The sequence below is a fragment of the Heliangelus exortis genome, chromosome 3 (assembly GCF_036169615.1).
Source record: "Heliangelus exortis chromosome 3, bHelExo1.hap1, whole genome shotgun sequence".
NCBI lineage: Eukaryota > Metazoa > Chordata > Aves > Apodiformes > Trochilidae > Heliangelus > Heliangelus exortis.
Genome location: NC_092424.1, coordinates 88,608,179 through 88,625,578, shown reverse-complemented (window position 1 = coordinate 88,625,578; position 17,400 = coordinate 88,608,179). Strand labels below are relative to the sequence as shown.

The 17,400-nt window shown below is 36.8% G+C and overlaps 1 protein-coding gene across 3 annotated transcripts in view; it reads right to left on the bottom strand.

Moving 5' to 3' along the window:
* EYS (eyes shut homolog) overlaps window positions 1-17,400 on the bottom strand; it is a 724,585-nt gene that overhangs the window by 229,071 nt on the left and 478,114 nt on the right. For all 3 annotated transcript variants that reach the window (XR_011725383.1, XM_071741624.1, XM_071741625.1), the window contains exon 34: window positions 13,466-13,616. Coding sequence is in view for 2 of the 3 variants with exons in the window: in XM_071741624.1 (XP_071597725.1) it covers window positions 13,466-13,616 (151 nt within the window). In the remaining variant the exon portion in view is untranslated. The remainder of the gene's footprint in view (window positions 1-13,465; window positions 13,617-17,400) is intronic.

Here is a 17,400-nt window from a genome sequence, read left to right as displayed (position 1 = left end):
GAGGACCCTTCCAACCTCTAACTTTCTGTGATTCTGTGAAGTCATCCCAAATCTCTGCAACTGCCCTGACTTCTGCACACTGACTAGAAAGAGGTGACAAATGATTAATGCTAACGAAAAAAAAAAAAAAAAACATCTTCTTAAAGAATGAAAGAACTGTACACTGAACATTTTCTCTCAGGACAACTCCCACATCATTTCACAGACTAAGATAAGATGTCAAGGAGATACCTTGCTAAAAAAAAAATGGGCTGTGGCTGTTACCAGGATCCTATTGAATATGCAGGAGCTGCGGACTAATTATGTAGCAATATCAACCATAAACTGAAGATCTTAACAGCATGTCAGCCTGGCGGCTATGGGAAAATAACTGCCCTCACAGCTGAAAGACAGAAAATGATCTTGAAGTCTTGCCAATATATTCAAAGAGAAATGATGACCTGGATTTGAACTTGCAAATTCATAAAAGCATTTTGCATGCAAGTTCAAGCAGAGTCATCCTTTCAAAATGTTCTTCATAATAAAGAAATTATCTCTACAGAATCATGTATTTGCACATCACCAAATCATGCCTTTGCATATCACCAAAACAGTATCCTTACTCTGGTTAAAAAAGCATCTCTTTGTATAGGGTCTATGTGTCAAGGTTTTACTAGTGAAGGGGCTGCAGAGGTGACCTCTGTGAGGAAAGGCTGGGGTTGTCCAGTGTCAGACACAGCTGATTCCAATTAGCTCTGCTGGTCCCACCACAGGACACAGCTGAGCCCCTCAGGCAAGATGATGCCTCTGTGAAAATGTCACAAAGATAGAAGAGACATGGAGAAAAAGAGAGAGGAACAGAAGTGTGAACATTAAGGTCAGTGTCTGCTCCATGCTGTTAGAGCAGATATTCCTCTGCAGCCCATGGAGAGGACCATGCCAGAGCAGGTGAAGGTTTCCTAAAAGAACTGTGGCCTGTGGAGTGGACCCACAAAGGAATAGGGGAAAAATGTGAGAAAGAAAGAGTGATCAGTAGAGAGAAGCTGTTACGGACTGATCACAACCCTCCTTTCCACCTGCACCACTTGGGGTTGGGGCAGAAGGAGTTGGGAATGAAGTTCAGCCTGGTGCGAGTGGTGGGGTGAGCTGGAGGGAATTGGGGCATTGTTTTAATTTTGTCTTTGTTTTTCATTACCCAAATTTATTTTAACTAGCAATAAATTCAATTACTTTTCCCCAAGTCAAGGCTAGTTTTGCCATGATATTAAATGGAAAGTGATCTCCCTGTCTTTATTTCAGCCCATGAGCTTTTCATCTTCCTTCCTTCCATGTCAAGCTGAGGAGGGGGAGTGGGTCAGTGACTGGGTAGGCATCTGGCACTTATCCAACGTTAACCCGCCACAGTCACAGTCCTGAAAACTCAGAGGCATAGAAGGTAGCAGGATGGTGAAGCTAGTCAAATGACCATTTGTAGCTAAAGGTCAAGGACTGAATATAAGAAGACCTTAAGAAGGCAGAAGATACTGCAGTTGCATACACTAAAATGCAGAAAGAAGAAAACTAGTATCAACTAGTTCAACACATACTTAAGGATGCTGATATGCATGAGTGAGCTCATGGGAATAATGCAAGCAATCCATGATAGATAAAGAGCTGCCATCTGTGAAGTGTGTTAAATTACTGTTGAGGTTGACCTCGAGGAGCATCTTGTGAAAGGAGGTAGAAAGAAACTGTCTCGTTATTCCTATGAGACATTAGAAAGATTATGAGGGAATACAAGGTGACATAGCTTTAAAGGACTGAAGGACTTAAATCAGTTCTCTCCTGTTCTCACTGCATTTCCTTTGGGAGCCCTGTGCAAAAATGGAAGTATGAATGGCAATAGCAGGATGAGGCAACTGATAGACCATCAAGTTTTCAGAACTTTGAAGTAAATTGTGACAGTGGCTAAAAAGTCTTCTAGGTTCCATTCAAGACAGATTCTGCAGCTTCAGCTGTTTTACTAATAAATTCTTACTGGTGAACAAAGACCACAGTTCACTAGTGAAATCTGAAGGATATAGAATCATAGAATCATAGAATCCTAGAGATTGGAAGGGACCTTGAAAGATCACCTAGTCCAACCCCCCCTGCCAGAGCAGGGCCACCTAGATTACATCGCGTAGGAACGTGTCCAGGCGGGTTTTGAATGTCTCCAGTGAAGGAGACTCCACAACCCCCCTGGGCAGCCTGTTCCAGGGCTCTGTCACCCTTACAGTAAAAAAAATTTTTCGGATATTCAACTTGAACCTCCGATGCTCCAATTTACACCCATTACCCCTTGTCCTATCACTGGTCACCACTGAGAAAAGCCTAACTCCATCTCCCTGACACTCACCCCTTACATATTTGAAAACATTGATGAGGTCACCCCTCAGTCTCCTTTTCTCCAAACTAAAGAGACCCAGCTCCCTCAGCCTTTCCTCATAAGGGAGATGTTCCACTCCCTTAATCATCTTAGTAGCTCTGCGCTGGACTCTTTCAAGCATTTCCCTGTCCTTCTTGAACTGAGGGGCCCAGAACTGGACACAATACTCCAGGTGTGGCCTCACCAATGCAGAATAGAGGGGGAGGAGAACCTCTCTTGACCTACTAACCACACCCTTTCTAATGCACCCCAGGATGCCATTGGCCTTCTTGGCCACAAGGGCACATTGCTGGCTCATGGTCATCTTCTTGTCTACCAGGACCCCCAGGTCTCTTTCACCTACACTGCTCTCCAGCAGGTCAGCCCCCAAAAGGAAAATATAGGAAAACAAGACTTTTCTTCTAGGAGTCAGACTACTAGCATCACTCTTCCATGTGAGACACATTTCTATATTCCTCTGAGGCAAGCAGGAAAGTAAAGGAAAAGGACAGCCAAAACAGACTTGACTTGGGGAAATGCATCTGGGCAAACACAGTGTGATGGAAACTTTCTTCTCTATTAGCCCACAAAATTTTCATCAGTGAGGCCTTGATGGACCCTCACCAGGCAACTTGGCAACTTTTAGCCTCCTGCTGTCACCTGTAAACGTACTGAGTGTTGGATCCACTACTGAATCCTGGGGTACACTGCTAGCTATTGCCTTCCAACTGGATTCTGGGCCACTGACCACAATACTCCAAGCCCTGTCATTCAACCACTCTTTAATCCACCTCACTGTGGGCTTATCTATTCCTGTACTTTTTCAGTTTGTCTATGGTGATGTCATAGGAGACAGTGTCAAAGACTTAACTGGAGTTGAGGTAAACAACATCTACTGCTCTCCCTTTTCCACCAAGCCAGTCACCTAACTGCAGAAGGCTGTAAGACCAGTCAAGTGTGATTTTCCCTTAGTAAATCCATGCTGAAGGCTCACAGTGACCTTCTTGTTCTCCGGGTGTTTGGAAATGTTTTCCAGTGTTTTCTGCATCACCTTTCTAGGGACCAGGTGAGGCTGTGCAACCTACAGTTTCCCAGATCTTCCTTCATGCCCTTTTTAAAGACAGTGATATTTGCTCTCTTTCAGTCCTCAGAAACCTCCCCTGATTGCCATGACCCTTCAAAGAAATTAACAGTGACCTCACAATGACATCAGACAACTTCCTCAGCACTCATGGTGCAACCTGTCAGACTTTATGGTATGACCAGTTTGTTTACATTCTCCCCAACATATCCTTCTCCATTGATGGTAAGTATTCCTTGCTCTAGACTTTCCCTCAGCTTTGGGATTTCTGAAGGATGGTTTCATTGGCAAAAATCACACCAAGTACCTTAAACTTCTCTGTGACATTTGTACCCAATTCCTCTGCCCCATTCTACACTGGATCCATTGTTCCCCTAATGCATAAATGAACGTGCACAATGGTCCTGTGTTTCCAGGTAAGACTTGAATCACTGGTGCCAGTACAAAAATATAATGTGTCTCAGGAGTGAGGTACAAATCCACAGCTGGCACAAAGCTGAAAGGGGATTGAAGCTTAGTTCCTAAAATAAAAAAGGAAAAGAGAAGTTCAAGTAAGAAATACCAAGTAGAAGAGAGTTTCTGTTCAGCAAAGTGTGAAATGGTTGCAGATATTCTTGTATTTTACATGTTGACTAATAGGGAAGAGCTCAAGCAGACACTCTAGAGGCACTGCAACAGAAAAGCCTTCTGGTGTCACATAGGAATACACATGTACCTTCTTTCAAAAATGTAATTATTTTTATAGTGGTATATCAATTCCCACAGTTGCCTTTAAATTATCTCTTATTACCCAAACACTTATTTTCCTCTGTAGGAAATATTACTAAAAAAGAAAAAAAAAAAAAAAAAAAAAAAAAGAGAGGGAGAGAGAAACGCTACTAACCAGAAAAGAATTCTGAATTTAAATCTCTTATTAAATTCTCCAAATATAGAGCTTGTTTATATCCTGCTCCTCCATATGTCTGGGGTTGTTTTTTAATTATCACAAGAGAACAAGACAGAGTAAGTTTCAATTATAGCTTTGCATGAGTCTTTAATTTACTGAAGATTCTATCTGCTTAACTTCAAGCATTTGGAACACAGGTTCAGGCACCGTAAGTAGGGAACAATTAAAATACTCAAATTCTGAAGGGACTGCAGTGAGACAGTGAGGCAGTCATCATCATTCAGGTTTAGCAGAAGACTGGTAGCCTTTTCCTTTTCTCCCCTTCTTTCCCTTTATTTCAGACTCAGAAACTTCAGCAATTTTATTTCTCCATACACAGATGGAGAGGTCTGGTTATTTCTAACTGCATAAAACAGGTTCTAGAGAACTGGGTTAAAGCCATGCATATCAAGACTCATACTAATATGAAAGAGGAATTACATGCTTGTCTCAGCATCCTGATTCTGCCTAGACTTTTGGAGTGCAAACCCATTGTTTTTAATGTTGTGATTCACTGTGGCAATTCCAGCTAAGGCCCTCTGCATAGATGGCCTGAGGCCATGAACTTCTTACAGTTGTAGGCTTCTATCCTGCAATAATGCAGTGTAACTCTAATATTCCTGGTTCAGGTGATCTGTAGCTCTGCAGCACGCAGAATGAACTTGGCATTCTGCATTACCTAACCAGTCTGAATTAAATTTTTATTCTTGATTATAGTAAACAACACTGGATTGCTGGCATACTACACTTATATGGAATACAAACATGTTTTTTCATATAGGGTTGTTGCTATTAATGAGAATTTTTGGCATGTTTGTGAAGCACTGTCATGTGAAAATGACACTTTATAGATAACTTCAAGTGTCTCCTTTAATTTGATGAGGTAGATGACAACTGAGAAAAGACCTTGATTCCTCACCAGCAATATTTTCTGGTCTGTGTACTTGACACAGTGAATACTTTTTGTTTTCAGGTTTGAGATTATTTTGTTATGTTTTTGGTAGATTTTATGGAAAGTGTTAATTACTATATAATATTAATGCAATATATTAATATTGTATTAATATTGGTATAAGTAGCCAATTAATACAATATTAACACTATAATAATTGTTTTGATGCAAGAATAAAAATCATGCAAGGTGTAGGCTGCACCAGAAAAAAGCCAACATTAAAGAAAGCAGTCAAATAAACATACACAAAATATCACAAATCCTTTTGCACTGAAATTTCATCCAGAATGAAAAACATTATATTGGAGCTATATTACCTAAGTAAGATTATGTTAATGCCTGTTAAATACTAAAGCAGGTTAGAAAGGGTAAGTCAGAAAACAGTAATAAGAGAGTTTAATTACTCCCAGGCAGCTTGGTAAGGAATCATGACAAAATATGATGCAGAGGTTACATTTTTAAGTGTTGTAAATAATGGTTTCTTGGAACCATTAGAGAAACCACAAGAGAAATAACTCTTGATTTTGCATTAAGCCAGGCACGGGAATCTATTTAAATATGTAATCACTCCTAAAAAAAAAACATTTAAAAACACTGATTATAATGTACTCAGCTTCAGTGTTCTTCTGGGAACAAAACACTTTAAAAAGTCCATCAAAAATAGTTTAACTGCACCAAAACAAGGTTAGTAAGGAAAAAAAGAAAAGGACAAACTAATCTGTAAAATGCCAGCAGATTACATAAAAATAGTTCCATACAGTTCAGACAGCTGTTCATTCTATCAGGAAAAAAAAAGAAATAAAGCATCACTTTTTTTAAAACAAAAAGGACCTTTAAGGATAAAATAGCAGGATAGACTACTAGACAATATCCTTCAGACCAGAATAAGGGCAGAAATTATATAAAGGGGAAATATACAGTAAATTAATTCTACAATTATGCAAATTCAAAAAGGTTCTGGGTGCCTATATTTTAGGCATAAAAATATACTCATAGAGCCACAGTATCATGGAAACACAGAATTATAAACCAGCCTAGTTGGAAAAGATCCAAAGATCATCTGGTCCAGCCTTTCATGGAAAATGGATCTTAGATGAGACTACCTAGCACCCTGCCCAACTGAATACTGAGAACCTCCAGTGCTGAGGACTCTACTACATCCCTGGATAGGTTGTTCCAGTACTCATAAAAATCTTTCTAATATGTGAAAAGTAGGAAGCATAGAATTGTTTTAAGACAGTATGTAACTTTTCACTTAAACTGCACTTGATACCAAAACACAGGAATGTGGCAAATGTGATGTCAGTTTTTTAAAAGGGACACTGAAAGTCCAAAACCATTTCTACAAATTATAACCCAGCAAATCTACATTCAGAGGCAATTTCCAGAAGATGTAATAAAACATGTAAACAACAAAACCATGGAATGACATGACATGAAGAATCAGTGTAAAATTTTGTAAAAGGAAGTTATGCTTCTTTAGTTATTAGAACTCCTTGAAAAAATTAATGGTCATATACAAGAGGGTCAATGAACTACATTGCTGATTCCAAGAATATTCTGATATTTTTCCCCAACAAAAACTTGTAAAGAAAATTAATAGTAATGGAAAACACAGCAAGTTATGCTTTTGGTTTAATAAACTGGTTAAAAGAAAGGAAACAAAAATGACAAACACTAGGTCAGTTTTAGCATTGATTAGCTGTCACAAATATTTCCAGCTGAGTCCTGTGCTTTTAAACACATTCACAAATTTTCTGAGAATATAGGAAGTACTGAGGAGAAAAAGTTTGCTGATCACAACAAACTATTCAGAATAGCCAAAACAGCAGCTCCCTGCAAAAGACTGAAGAATTATCTCTTCACTTAAGAGACAAAAGGTCTTATTTAAGGGAAATGTTGAATTGTATACAAACAGAGCATGTGACAGCAGTCAAAAAACTGAGTGACATGTAGTGATGTGACAAGTATCTATTTAGCCTCTGTGTATTTATATAAAACTACATTATCATATAAAATAGCTTGCAGAAGAAGAAGCAGGCTCTTAATTAGAATAAGCATCCAGGTGATGCAAAGTATATCTGAAACAGGACATTAGAAAGAAAATACTTGTCAGGATCTAAGGCTGTCATGTCAAGATCCAAGAAGAAATCAGGCACTCTTCAGGATGCACAATGCATTTCAATCCAACAAACACTCTGAAAAAGCCTTTCTGAACACACCTGACAACAGATCAGGCTTAGAAGATATATAATAGGTCTAAGGAAAGTCAAAGTAAAAGGAAGTGGCATAAATAGAAAGACAAATATTTTAATCCCTGGTTTTGAAAAATACAGGCATTGGAATTGATATGAAGAGGAACAGCTCACAGGTTCTGTAGGGTAGCACTGAAACCACATAAAGATGTTGGATAGAAGGGTCAGCACTGTTCAATTCCATTTTCTGTATCACATCAGAACAGCAAACTCAAGTGCATAGCTACTAGATGCCAAGCACCTATATTCCACTATACCTTGAGTAAAGACTAATACCTGGCAACTATCTCTCACTTTGTTCTGAGCTACAGCTTAAGCTCATGGAGAAGATGGTGCTTTAAATTATATTAGATATGAAATATCCTTTGAACGCTTCCCAAGAAGATTTATGATCTAATGAAAAAAATTATAACCACAATGTGCATCTCATTTTATATATTGATAAAAACATTTACAAAAATTGAAAAAGTTGTTTGTTTATTTTTAAACTTAAGAGGACTCTGTAAAGAGATCTGGCAATCTTACTAGCAATCACTATGTCAAAATTCTGTCAAAATGAAACGGTTTTACAGGTTATAGGACTCTTAATCATTAAATATGAAAATTTCAGATGTGCTGTGGACCAATAGGAAATGTGTGGAGGTTCAAGAACTGTCCTTTCTAATGTTTCAATCTACCCATTTTTTACACCACTGTAGCAGCCATGTCACAGTGTAGTATGCCTTGTAATCCTATGAAAAACTGGATACCCTTTTACTTTGTTGGCTTCTCCAGGAATCCTCTCAAGTTGAACACTGCAGCCCAGGAGCCATTAACTGAGTCAAGACCACTGTATTTGCTCACATTCAATGACTGTAGGATACTGTGACTGGCAATGAAAGCATCATATAAATATAATATTATCATAAATTATTATGTAAATTACTGTCAGAATCCCATTCTGAAGCATTATAAGACAAGGTACATTTCAGATAATCAAACCTGAATACTGTTCAAACATTGTATTAAATTCTCCCACTGTTTTGCAATGCTCCAGGAAGGGAAATGGATCATAAACTATGTGTAACTAGATAGTTACAGAGAGATTACTCTTTGGTCTGTGGAAACACAGCAGCTGTAACACTCTATTATCTGCTTCTGTTTCCCCATAGTTAACACCAGGATACCAATGTCCACATTTGGACACTTTCCCCTTAATCTTTATTTTATTTAGAAGATTATTCTCTTGGTGCAGAAGCTTCCTTTCCTCCTGAAAGTTCCATGTTTGAATACTTGCAAGGTTTAATTATAGAGAACTGCTATATGGAGACATAATGACATTTCAGATTCTCTATACTAAAACACTATTAAGCCTACAGATAAAAATTATTGAAGCAATTATAAAAGCAGAAATAACAATACTACTTCAATCAACAGTTGCTGTAGGTATTTGAAAACAAACTTTAATTTCTCTTTCAGTGTTCAAATCTTATCATCGCTGCAGAGGAACAAGCTATTGTAAACAGCTAATGATAGTAAAGCCAGCATGAAATTAATTATTCTGAAACATATGTTGAGATTACAGAAATAATATATTATTTTTACAGTTTCTGATTTTAAATGCTTTTTTTTTTTTCTGTGTATAATTTGGTACCTACTCTCTTGTTGATTTTCAAGTCTTAGAAAACAGCTATCATAAGCAGTTTTTGAAAGTCAGCATTTTAAAAAGATTACACTATTTAACTGTTTAATTGATTTTCTCATTTATCTGCTTCTTAGATGTGACAAGTCTGAACTGTGTCCATCACATTTATCAATGAAGAAATAGGGTATGATTTAAAACTTAAGTAATAAACAAAGCTGTCACATAATTGAATGGGACTTTTTTCTCTGTGTAGATACAGAAGGACAAGATGCCTGCCAGCCAGCTATTTATAGTTTAGTTTTTCTCCTGACAGTTCAGGTCTGCCTTCCTACATTGTCACATGAATTCACTCAACTTTGCAAAGGACAGTTTACAGAGAGTGACAAAAACAATTTCTTGTGCATGAAATGGTTTGCAGTGCTTGAAATTGGATGAATTTGTCCAAGGTGTCCCAGTGCATATACCCATTACCTCATTTTCTACCTACATTTTCAGATATAATTCATATCCAGGAATATACTTGTTCTGTCTTTGGTCTGTGGGTATGTAACATCAGAGAACTGTAGATGTGTACAATGAGTGAGAAGCAGAGACACGTTGTTATGGATTGACCACAATTCCCATTCCCCATTCCCCCTATCCCCCTCAGAAGGAGATGACAGAGTAGCTGGGAGCAAGTTGAATCTGGGGAGAAAAGGAAACAATATCCACTGCCCTCCTCTGTCCAGAGCCAGTCATCTCAACATGGAAAATAATCATACTGGTCAGAGAGAGTTTCCCCTTGGTAAATCCATGCTAGTTGTTCCCAAGGACCTGCTGGTCCTTCTCTTGTTTCTACAATTGTCTCAGAAACTGAGTCGTGCCGTTGGCCTCACCAGCTCATGGTTACCTAGATCTTCCTCCTTGGTCCTTCTGAATATAAACATGACACGACAGTTGTCTTTTCCCAGTCATCAGGGGCCTCCTCTCATTTCTCTAGTCTTTCAGTGAGTGGCCTTGGGATAACATCAGCCAGTGGTGCACGTTTGCAAGCATCCCATCTGGACCCACAGCACTTCCAGTGTCTTGTTTATGTTAAGTAGTCTGTAGCTTTATATTTCTCTGCTGTTGGTACTGTTTTTCCCCACCATCCATTGTCACTAGTCACACAGATCTGGGAGGTCTAGGAGTTTCTGATTAATGAAGAAATCTATTGGGTATTATGGCATTGCTTCCCCAGATGTCACAGATGTTCTTTTAAATATATCACTGCTTTGAGGGTAAGGCTGTAATCTGTTATCCTGAAGTGCATTCCCAAGCTGTGGCAGCAACCAGGGAAATCAGTAGAGGGTGACTAAGAAGGAAATTAAACTTCTGTTGATGGCGTGCCAGGTCTGTTATTACCCTGGGCAGTGGAAACATCCATAGTTCCTCACTTATCAAGCCTTGCAGTCTAGAAATGTTATGACTTTGTTTATTGACATTTCTATTCAAAATGGTATATAATATGCAGAACACCAATCAGGTTCAGAACGGATTCAAAATGCCTCTGAGTAGATACAGAGAAAGAGCAACTTCTCTTAATAATTCCTGAAACACCCTATGGTTTCCTAAACAATCTTTAGGGAAGACTGAAGCAATTTTATCCCTTAAATAAAGAGTAAAAGGCTACCCATAATAGTACTCCTTACACAGAATGACATTAAAAAGTAAAAGGAAAAGCAATCAACATAGGGATGTAATTCCTCTTGAGATTTTAGAGAAGAAACCTGCAACTTTTGAGACTGAAAGGCAGAGAACAGTTTTTCCACCTTGCCTTACATGTTGAGGGCAGTCTGACTCTAAGCAATACAGAGCAATAAACAGAAAAAACCTAAATATATGGAAAAATGCATGGACACTTGAGAGATGATTAGAAAATTGCAGTATTGGAAATCCTCAGAGAATTCAATATTTTACCCTGAGGGTTTCACAGATCATATTAAACTTAAGTCATAAAGAAAAGAAGACGAATCCAGCCCAGAAATTAATAGTGTAGCATGAGCCAGTTTCAGTAACACAGAACTTTTGTGTCAACAATTTCTGGCACTGACAGCTCAAAGTTCCTGTCAGACAGAAACTGAAGCGGACTAGGTCTGAAGTCACTGTTCTCTACAACTTCCACAATATTAGAAGGCACAAGAGCCAACGGCAGAGTGAACTCCTGTGAGTAAAGGAGCTCATATAAAACAAGACAGTGTATTAGGCAGATACTACCGATATTACAAGGGTCATTATCAGACTTGACTACAAGAGTGATCAGAGCATTTGCCACAGAAAGCTGAGTCTCAACTGGAGCAGAAATCTCCCTTGAAGCAAACTGCGGGATGAAGGTCAGAAGCAGACCTTTTCTGTTTCAGGGATGATGAAGGTTTTACAATAAAAGCCCGACTGCCTGGGTGAAAGCTGATGAGAAAGAAACTTCCTGGAGTGGTTTCCTACGGCTGGGATTGAAAAGCCTACATAAAGAGAACTTGGACAAGTGGTTCTCCGTTCCCTGACAAAAAGGAAAAATACAGCTTTTATAGACTGTATGTGGCTTATAGCCAGCAGACTTTGATAATGAAGCCAAGGAACATGAAACTTGCCCAAAGTTATACGATGGGAAAAATTAAGCAAAATCAGACACTAAGATCAAAATGAAAACAAAAATCACAAAGGAGCAATAAAAATGAAATGGAATAAAAGGCTGGGGCAATCTCAGACAGAAAGTGACAAACTGCAAAAAAGGTAGATAGGAAAATAGAGAGGCAACTGAGGGTCGAGGATGTATTTTCAGCTTTTGAGAAAGTTACATGCTTTCCAAGTACTAAGAGAGATTAAGTATCATCCACCAGCTTGAGTACTTGCACATCTCATATCTAACAAGCCTGGACCATAACATTTCACCTATTAATCCTGTGTTAAGCACAGAATAATTGCTTGAAATGAAACTTCCTTCAAGAAAGAAACCCCCTATTGATATGACAATCCAACACATATACAGGCAAAATTTTTTAGCATTCAGTTACCCTCAAAACACTGCGGTTTACTGCTATTTAAGTAACTTAAAGTAAACTTACTGTTCTGGATTTTATTTTGACCTTAGCTTATGAAGAGCCAATTACCATCTCAAACTTCTTTCTCACATATACATTTTTATGCATAACCCTAAACCAAATCGCTTATCTATGCCTAAGCATGCTCCATGGACTAGACTTAGCTTCTAGAAGATAGGTAATTTAAACACTGAAAATATTGTTTTCTTGTATCTTATTAGTATGGAACATTTCTTGGAGATACATTTCTGTAGTAAATAAAATTTTATAAGTAACTAATAGGATAAAATATTCCAGATGAATCAGTAGAGTATAAACATTTGAGTCAAGGGCAAAGTTATATAACCACAAATATTATTTGAAGGGTTCTTTTACTGCCAGCATGTGGTATTTAGAAGTATACTTTTGGTTGAGTACTTTGTAACCTTAAGAGCACCTACTCACAAGAACTTTTTAGTTACATTTCAGCAGCATTGTCCTTCCACTGGTTACAGTACAATTTATTATAAGGTGAAACTAATCTAGAAATGCTGCCTTACAATAGCAGCAGCAAAACCACATTTATGCTTTAAACTGACTGCATTTGAGTCATTATATGATAACCTTCAATTACTGAAGAAGATAAATAAAAAGGTTAAAACCTTTGTTAAAACCTTGGTTGTGATGGGGTGAAGCCTACCCAAAATAAAGTTTAAAAAACTCTGGCTACATGATTGTGCTATGCACTTCAAACAAACAAACAAACAAAACCCAACCACAACCAACCAAAAAAAAAAAAAAAACCCACAAAAATAACATATTAGCTTTGTTACAGTTATGGGGTGCCACCTATCCCAAGATAATTCTTCATATAAATGAGTCTCTCTGGTTATGGAAGCCAGTGCACTTATTCTTTTCACATCTTAAAAGAAGTAGCACCTGAAGGAACAGGTACCTTATCTAAATTTTGCTCCTTAACATTGCCTACACACTACAAAAAGGAATGCAAATCACAACATCAGTCTGGAATACTGATTCTGCTAACTTCAATTACCAAGGTCTCAGGAACCAGCAAAACTGCTGGGGACCATACTCGTTCCTTTGATGTAATCCTCAAAAAGCTTTAAATAATCTTTATTTTTTGCATAGTGTAAATCTCTTCAGCTACATTCTATAACCCAAAATACAAAAAAGTCCTATATAAAAAGAAATAATAATAAAATAATACCTGCTTTGTTGCATAATGATGAGGCAAACCACCAACAAATACAGATCCTGTTTCAAGCCAGCGTGAATGGGACCAGACATTGCTGGGGATACTTGTCCTTGCAGATATCCCCAGGACAGACATTTCTGCTTCACATGGTACCATGCTTTGCCTGTATAAATTTAGAAAGAGAAACATTTATCACCATATATAGTTTACATTACTGTCTATCTGACAAATTAATTAGGCTGTTACTGAACTAACAAAGAAAGAAAATCAAGTAAACAGCTCTTTTTATATTAAAGACCATAAACTTGAAAAAAGCTGTTTAACAAGCTGTAAGTTGGCATGTCTTTGGGGTTTGAACTTCCATTAAAATTAAGCCACATTGTAAATCCAAGCAGTGTAATTGCTAAAAAAGCCAAGAAACATTATACTGGCTGCATTAAAGTTAAAAAAATTTTAACAATGACAAGAAGACTGTAATTTAAGAAAAAAAAAATCCATTGACTTCAAATATTTCAAACATCCCTCTTTTTCATCACACAAAAAAGTGAGAAAAGCAGTTAAAAAAACTTCATTTTAGAGTGCACACCCACTATAATCTGTTATTCTTTCCTTCAAAAGCATTATTCCTAAAGATTAAGGCAGTAATACTAAGGCCTTAAATAAATATGTACATTTTCCCTCCCCCTGATTCCATACCCTCTTAATGGTGTTGCTCTCAACAGCATGCATAAATTATTAACAATAAACAGAAGGTGCAAAGTAAACAATTTGGTTTTCTTAATTTTTTTTTTAATGATGCAAAGCTTCTTTACATTCCTTTAACCAACCGGTAGCACCCACTCTGTCTTCATGAAAGAAAGCACACTAAAGAAACATGAGACTAAACAAGAATCATTGAAATAGGAATTCTTTTCCTCTCTGCACACAGAGCAAATCAGAGTTCAATCAGCTACATGTTTAAAAATATTCAAGTTCCCTTGCATATAGGTGCCACAAAAAAAATCTACCTGAAAATAGCATATAAAAAAATAATGCTATAAAAGCAAAAGTCTGTAATTTAGCTAGGATGCTTTAGTTAAAGTATGAATTCAGTTTACCTTTCATAATGCAAAATCAGCTTCTGAAACTTATTAGTTACAAAAGAAGCACGGAAAAAGTCTTCAGTCAGATGATATATAGAGGATTTTCCATGTACTATTTCATAAAGTCTTCTATAATTTTTAAATTTAGAGCACAGAGACTTAATATAAGCTACACTTGCAAACAGTTCTATATGTTTTCTGTATAATTCTGGTTTTATGATACTTCCAGAAAAATACACACACATGGTAATAGCCCTTTAACAGCCAGGACTATAAATGTTTTTCCAAGCAAAATGGATTGTCCACTCTAGGTGGAAAATACAACATTGTGTTTTGTTAAAATCAACAGCAAAGAAGAGAAATAAATTGGTGTTTTTGTTTTGTTGATGAAAAAGTGATTAGTTCTTCTTAAGAGATCCTTTCATTTTTTTCTCAAATTTTATAAAGTTCTTTTCAAACTTGCTAATTAATAGCTAACATGAATAAGAAAAAGAAGGAGAAAACTAAGCAAGGAAAGAACTGTTTTCCTATGATGTTTTGTAGATATTACACACTGGTTGCAGGTCTAAGTACATACAGGAGGTTCCACAGCACAACATTTTCATCATAAGTTTACAGAGGAAGTTTGATGATAACTCATACATGCATTCTCAGTAGCTCTGTTTGCAATGATCATGCAATTTTTCCAAAGGCTTCAGCTCAGTATGACATCTTGGATATATTAATTCTATAACCGAAGACTTTCATGAGGGTTCTAAGGAAAAAAATTATTGATTTTAAAATATCTTAAATTTCTTCTACTTCTGATTAAAAGATACTGATGAATGAAGGCATAATAATAGGATAGCAGGATAAGTCTGTCTGAAATCTTTTAAATCAGACTTGATTTAATGCAACGTAAATCTTAAGATTGGAGGGATTGCAAGAGGGAATAAAAAGGTGGGGGTTTTTTTTGGTTTTTTTTTTTAACTAATGAATAAGAGAAAGGAAAGCTACCTAAACAATTTTATTTTTTTTTTAATTACTATTTCTTCTACATATTTTGAGATGCTAATGCTGTAACTATCTATGTGACCATGTAAATTCTCCTGTCACAACTATTCACAAACATAGCTCCTTTCATGTTAGCTTCAGGAGTATTTGTTAGCTTGTCCTTAATAGCTTACATGATAGATACTCAGGGACATTTTTGTATGCGTATATATAAACATATTTTAAAATCAATTCCCAGTATTTTATGTCAGAAAGCAAGTTCCTGCAATTCAGAAGCATGAGCTGCCTTCACCCTAAGCTGATTAGAATGCCAGCCATGCTCCTTTGATTGTGCTTGATTGAATATAGCAGGGTTTGGTCAAATTAGAATAACATCCTTAAACCATTATTTAACATTTGCTGATGATACAATCACTGAGTCATATATGCACTCTATGAAATTTCCATCATGTTTTTAAAATACTTTTTTTACAATCAGCACAGTGGGCGCTTTAAAGGTCAAGTAAGAAGACAGAGCTTTTTGCATAATTATGAATGTGGAAATGCATACAGTAACTCTAAAGCACTTTTGCTGGGTAAGCTCCTAGTAATTGTGCCTCAGTACAACCCAGCAGTAATAGTTCACAGATTCCTAATTTGTACTCACAAAGATGTAATGATTAAATACTGGCCTATAATTATAACCTGAAGATGAGTTCTGTCTAAACAGTGTTAGATCCATTGCCCAATACCTCACAGGCTGGAAGGACTGAAAGGTCAGATAACAATTTGGTAACTGTTGGGATAAAAGCACCTAAATATGAAAATGTCTGCATGAAAACCAAATCCTTTTACATAATGTCCTTAACTTGCTGACATTTGTTAGTGATGATGAAATGACATGTTTGGGATTATCAAAAAATGGTAAAAAGGTAATAAAACAAATGGGAAAGAGGAGGAGGGAAAGGGGGATCTCCAGATAAACTATTAAGTGTCAGTCATGCTGCACAGCCTTGCTGGAAATAGAGCTTCTTTAATCTGTTTTGTTTTGGGTTTTTTTCTTATAAGAAAGGGGAATCTATTTTTTTAGAAACAAGACAGAAACTTTCACCTATCTCTAGCACTTTAACTTCAAATGTGATCATGGTAAAGGACAATAAATAATTCACTAATTACCCTTGAACTATTCAGTATGCAAAGTTAGCATTCAGTCTATTCAACAAAGACACATTTGCAAACAGCTATATCAAATATGAGTTGTGAACTACAAGAATTAAAGGGTTTAATTATATATTTTTAAAAATAATCCCTAAAATTCCATTATATTATTGAAGAAAACTGATCAATTGAAGATGAGAAACACTCCATGTTCATTGCGTTTGATTAGTACTTCAGAGATTTCTTATGTTAAAAAAAAAAAGCAAATGCATGCTTTCCTCTGTTTTCTCTCATTATCTAGTAGATTTTATTTTCTGTTTTCCTACTCAAACCACTTCTTGCAGTAGAATGTTTATTTTTGTGAAATTGAAACAGCAAATAGATGTACTGTCACAGTCAATCGAGAGTTACATTTTCCTAATACACATTTAAAAACAGGTATTGATTTTGACCCAGAACCAGTTTTAAAAACCTTTTGGCTTTGCAACTGTGTTTGAGATTACTTTAAGATCAGAATATCTCTTTGTTCAGAGAGGTTTTGCTGATTTCACCCTAGGTTTTCAATACCTAACTGATTAAAGCCCTATGGAATCTGGTTTGACCCCCTGGCTGACCCTGCTTTGAGTAGGAGGTTGGACTGGAGATGACCTCAGGTCCCTTTTAGACTGAATTATCCTATGCTTCTAGAATCCAATGACATTTTCCTATAGATCTATGTAACAAAAAACCCCAAAC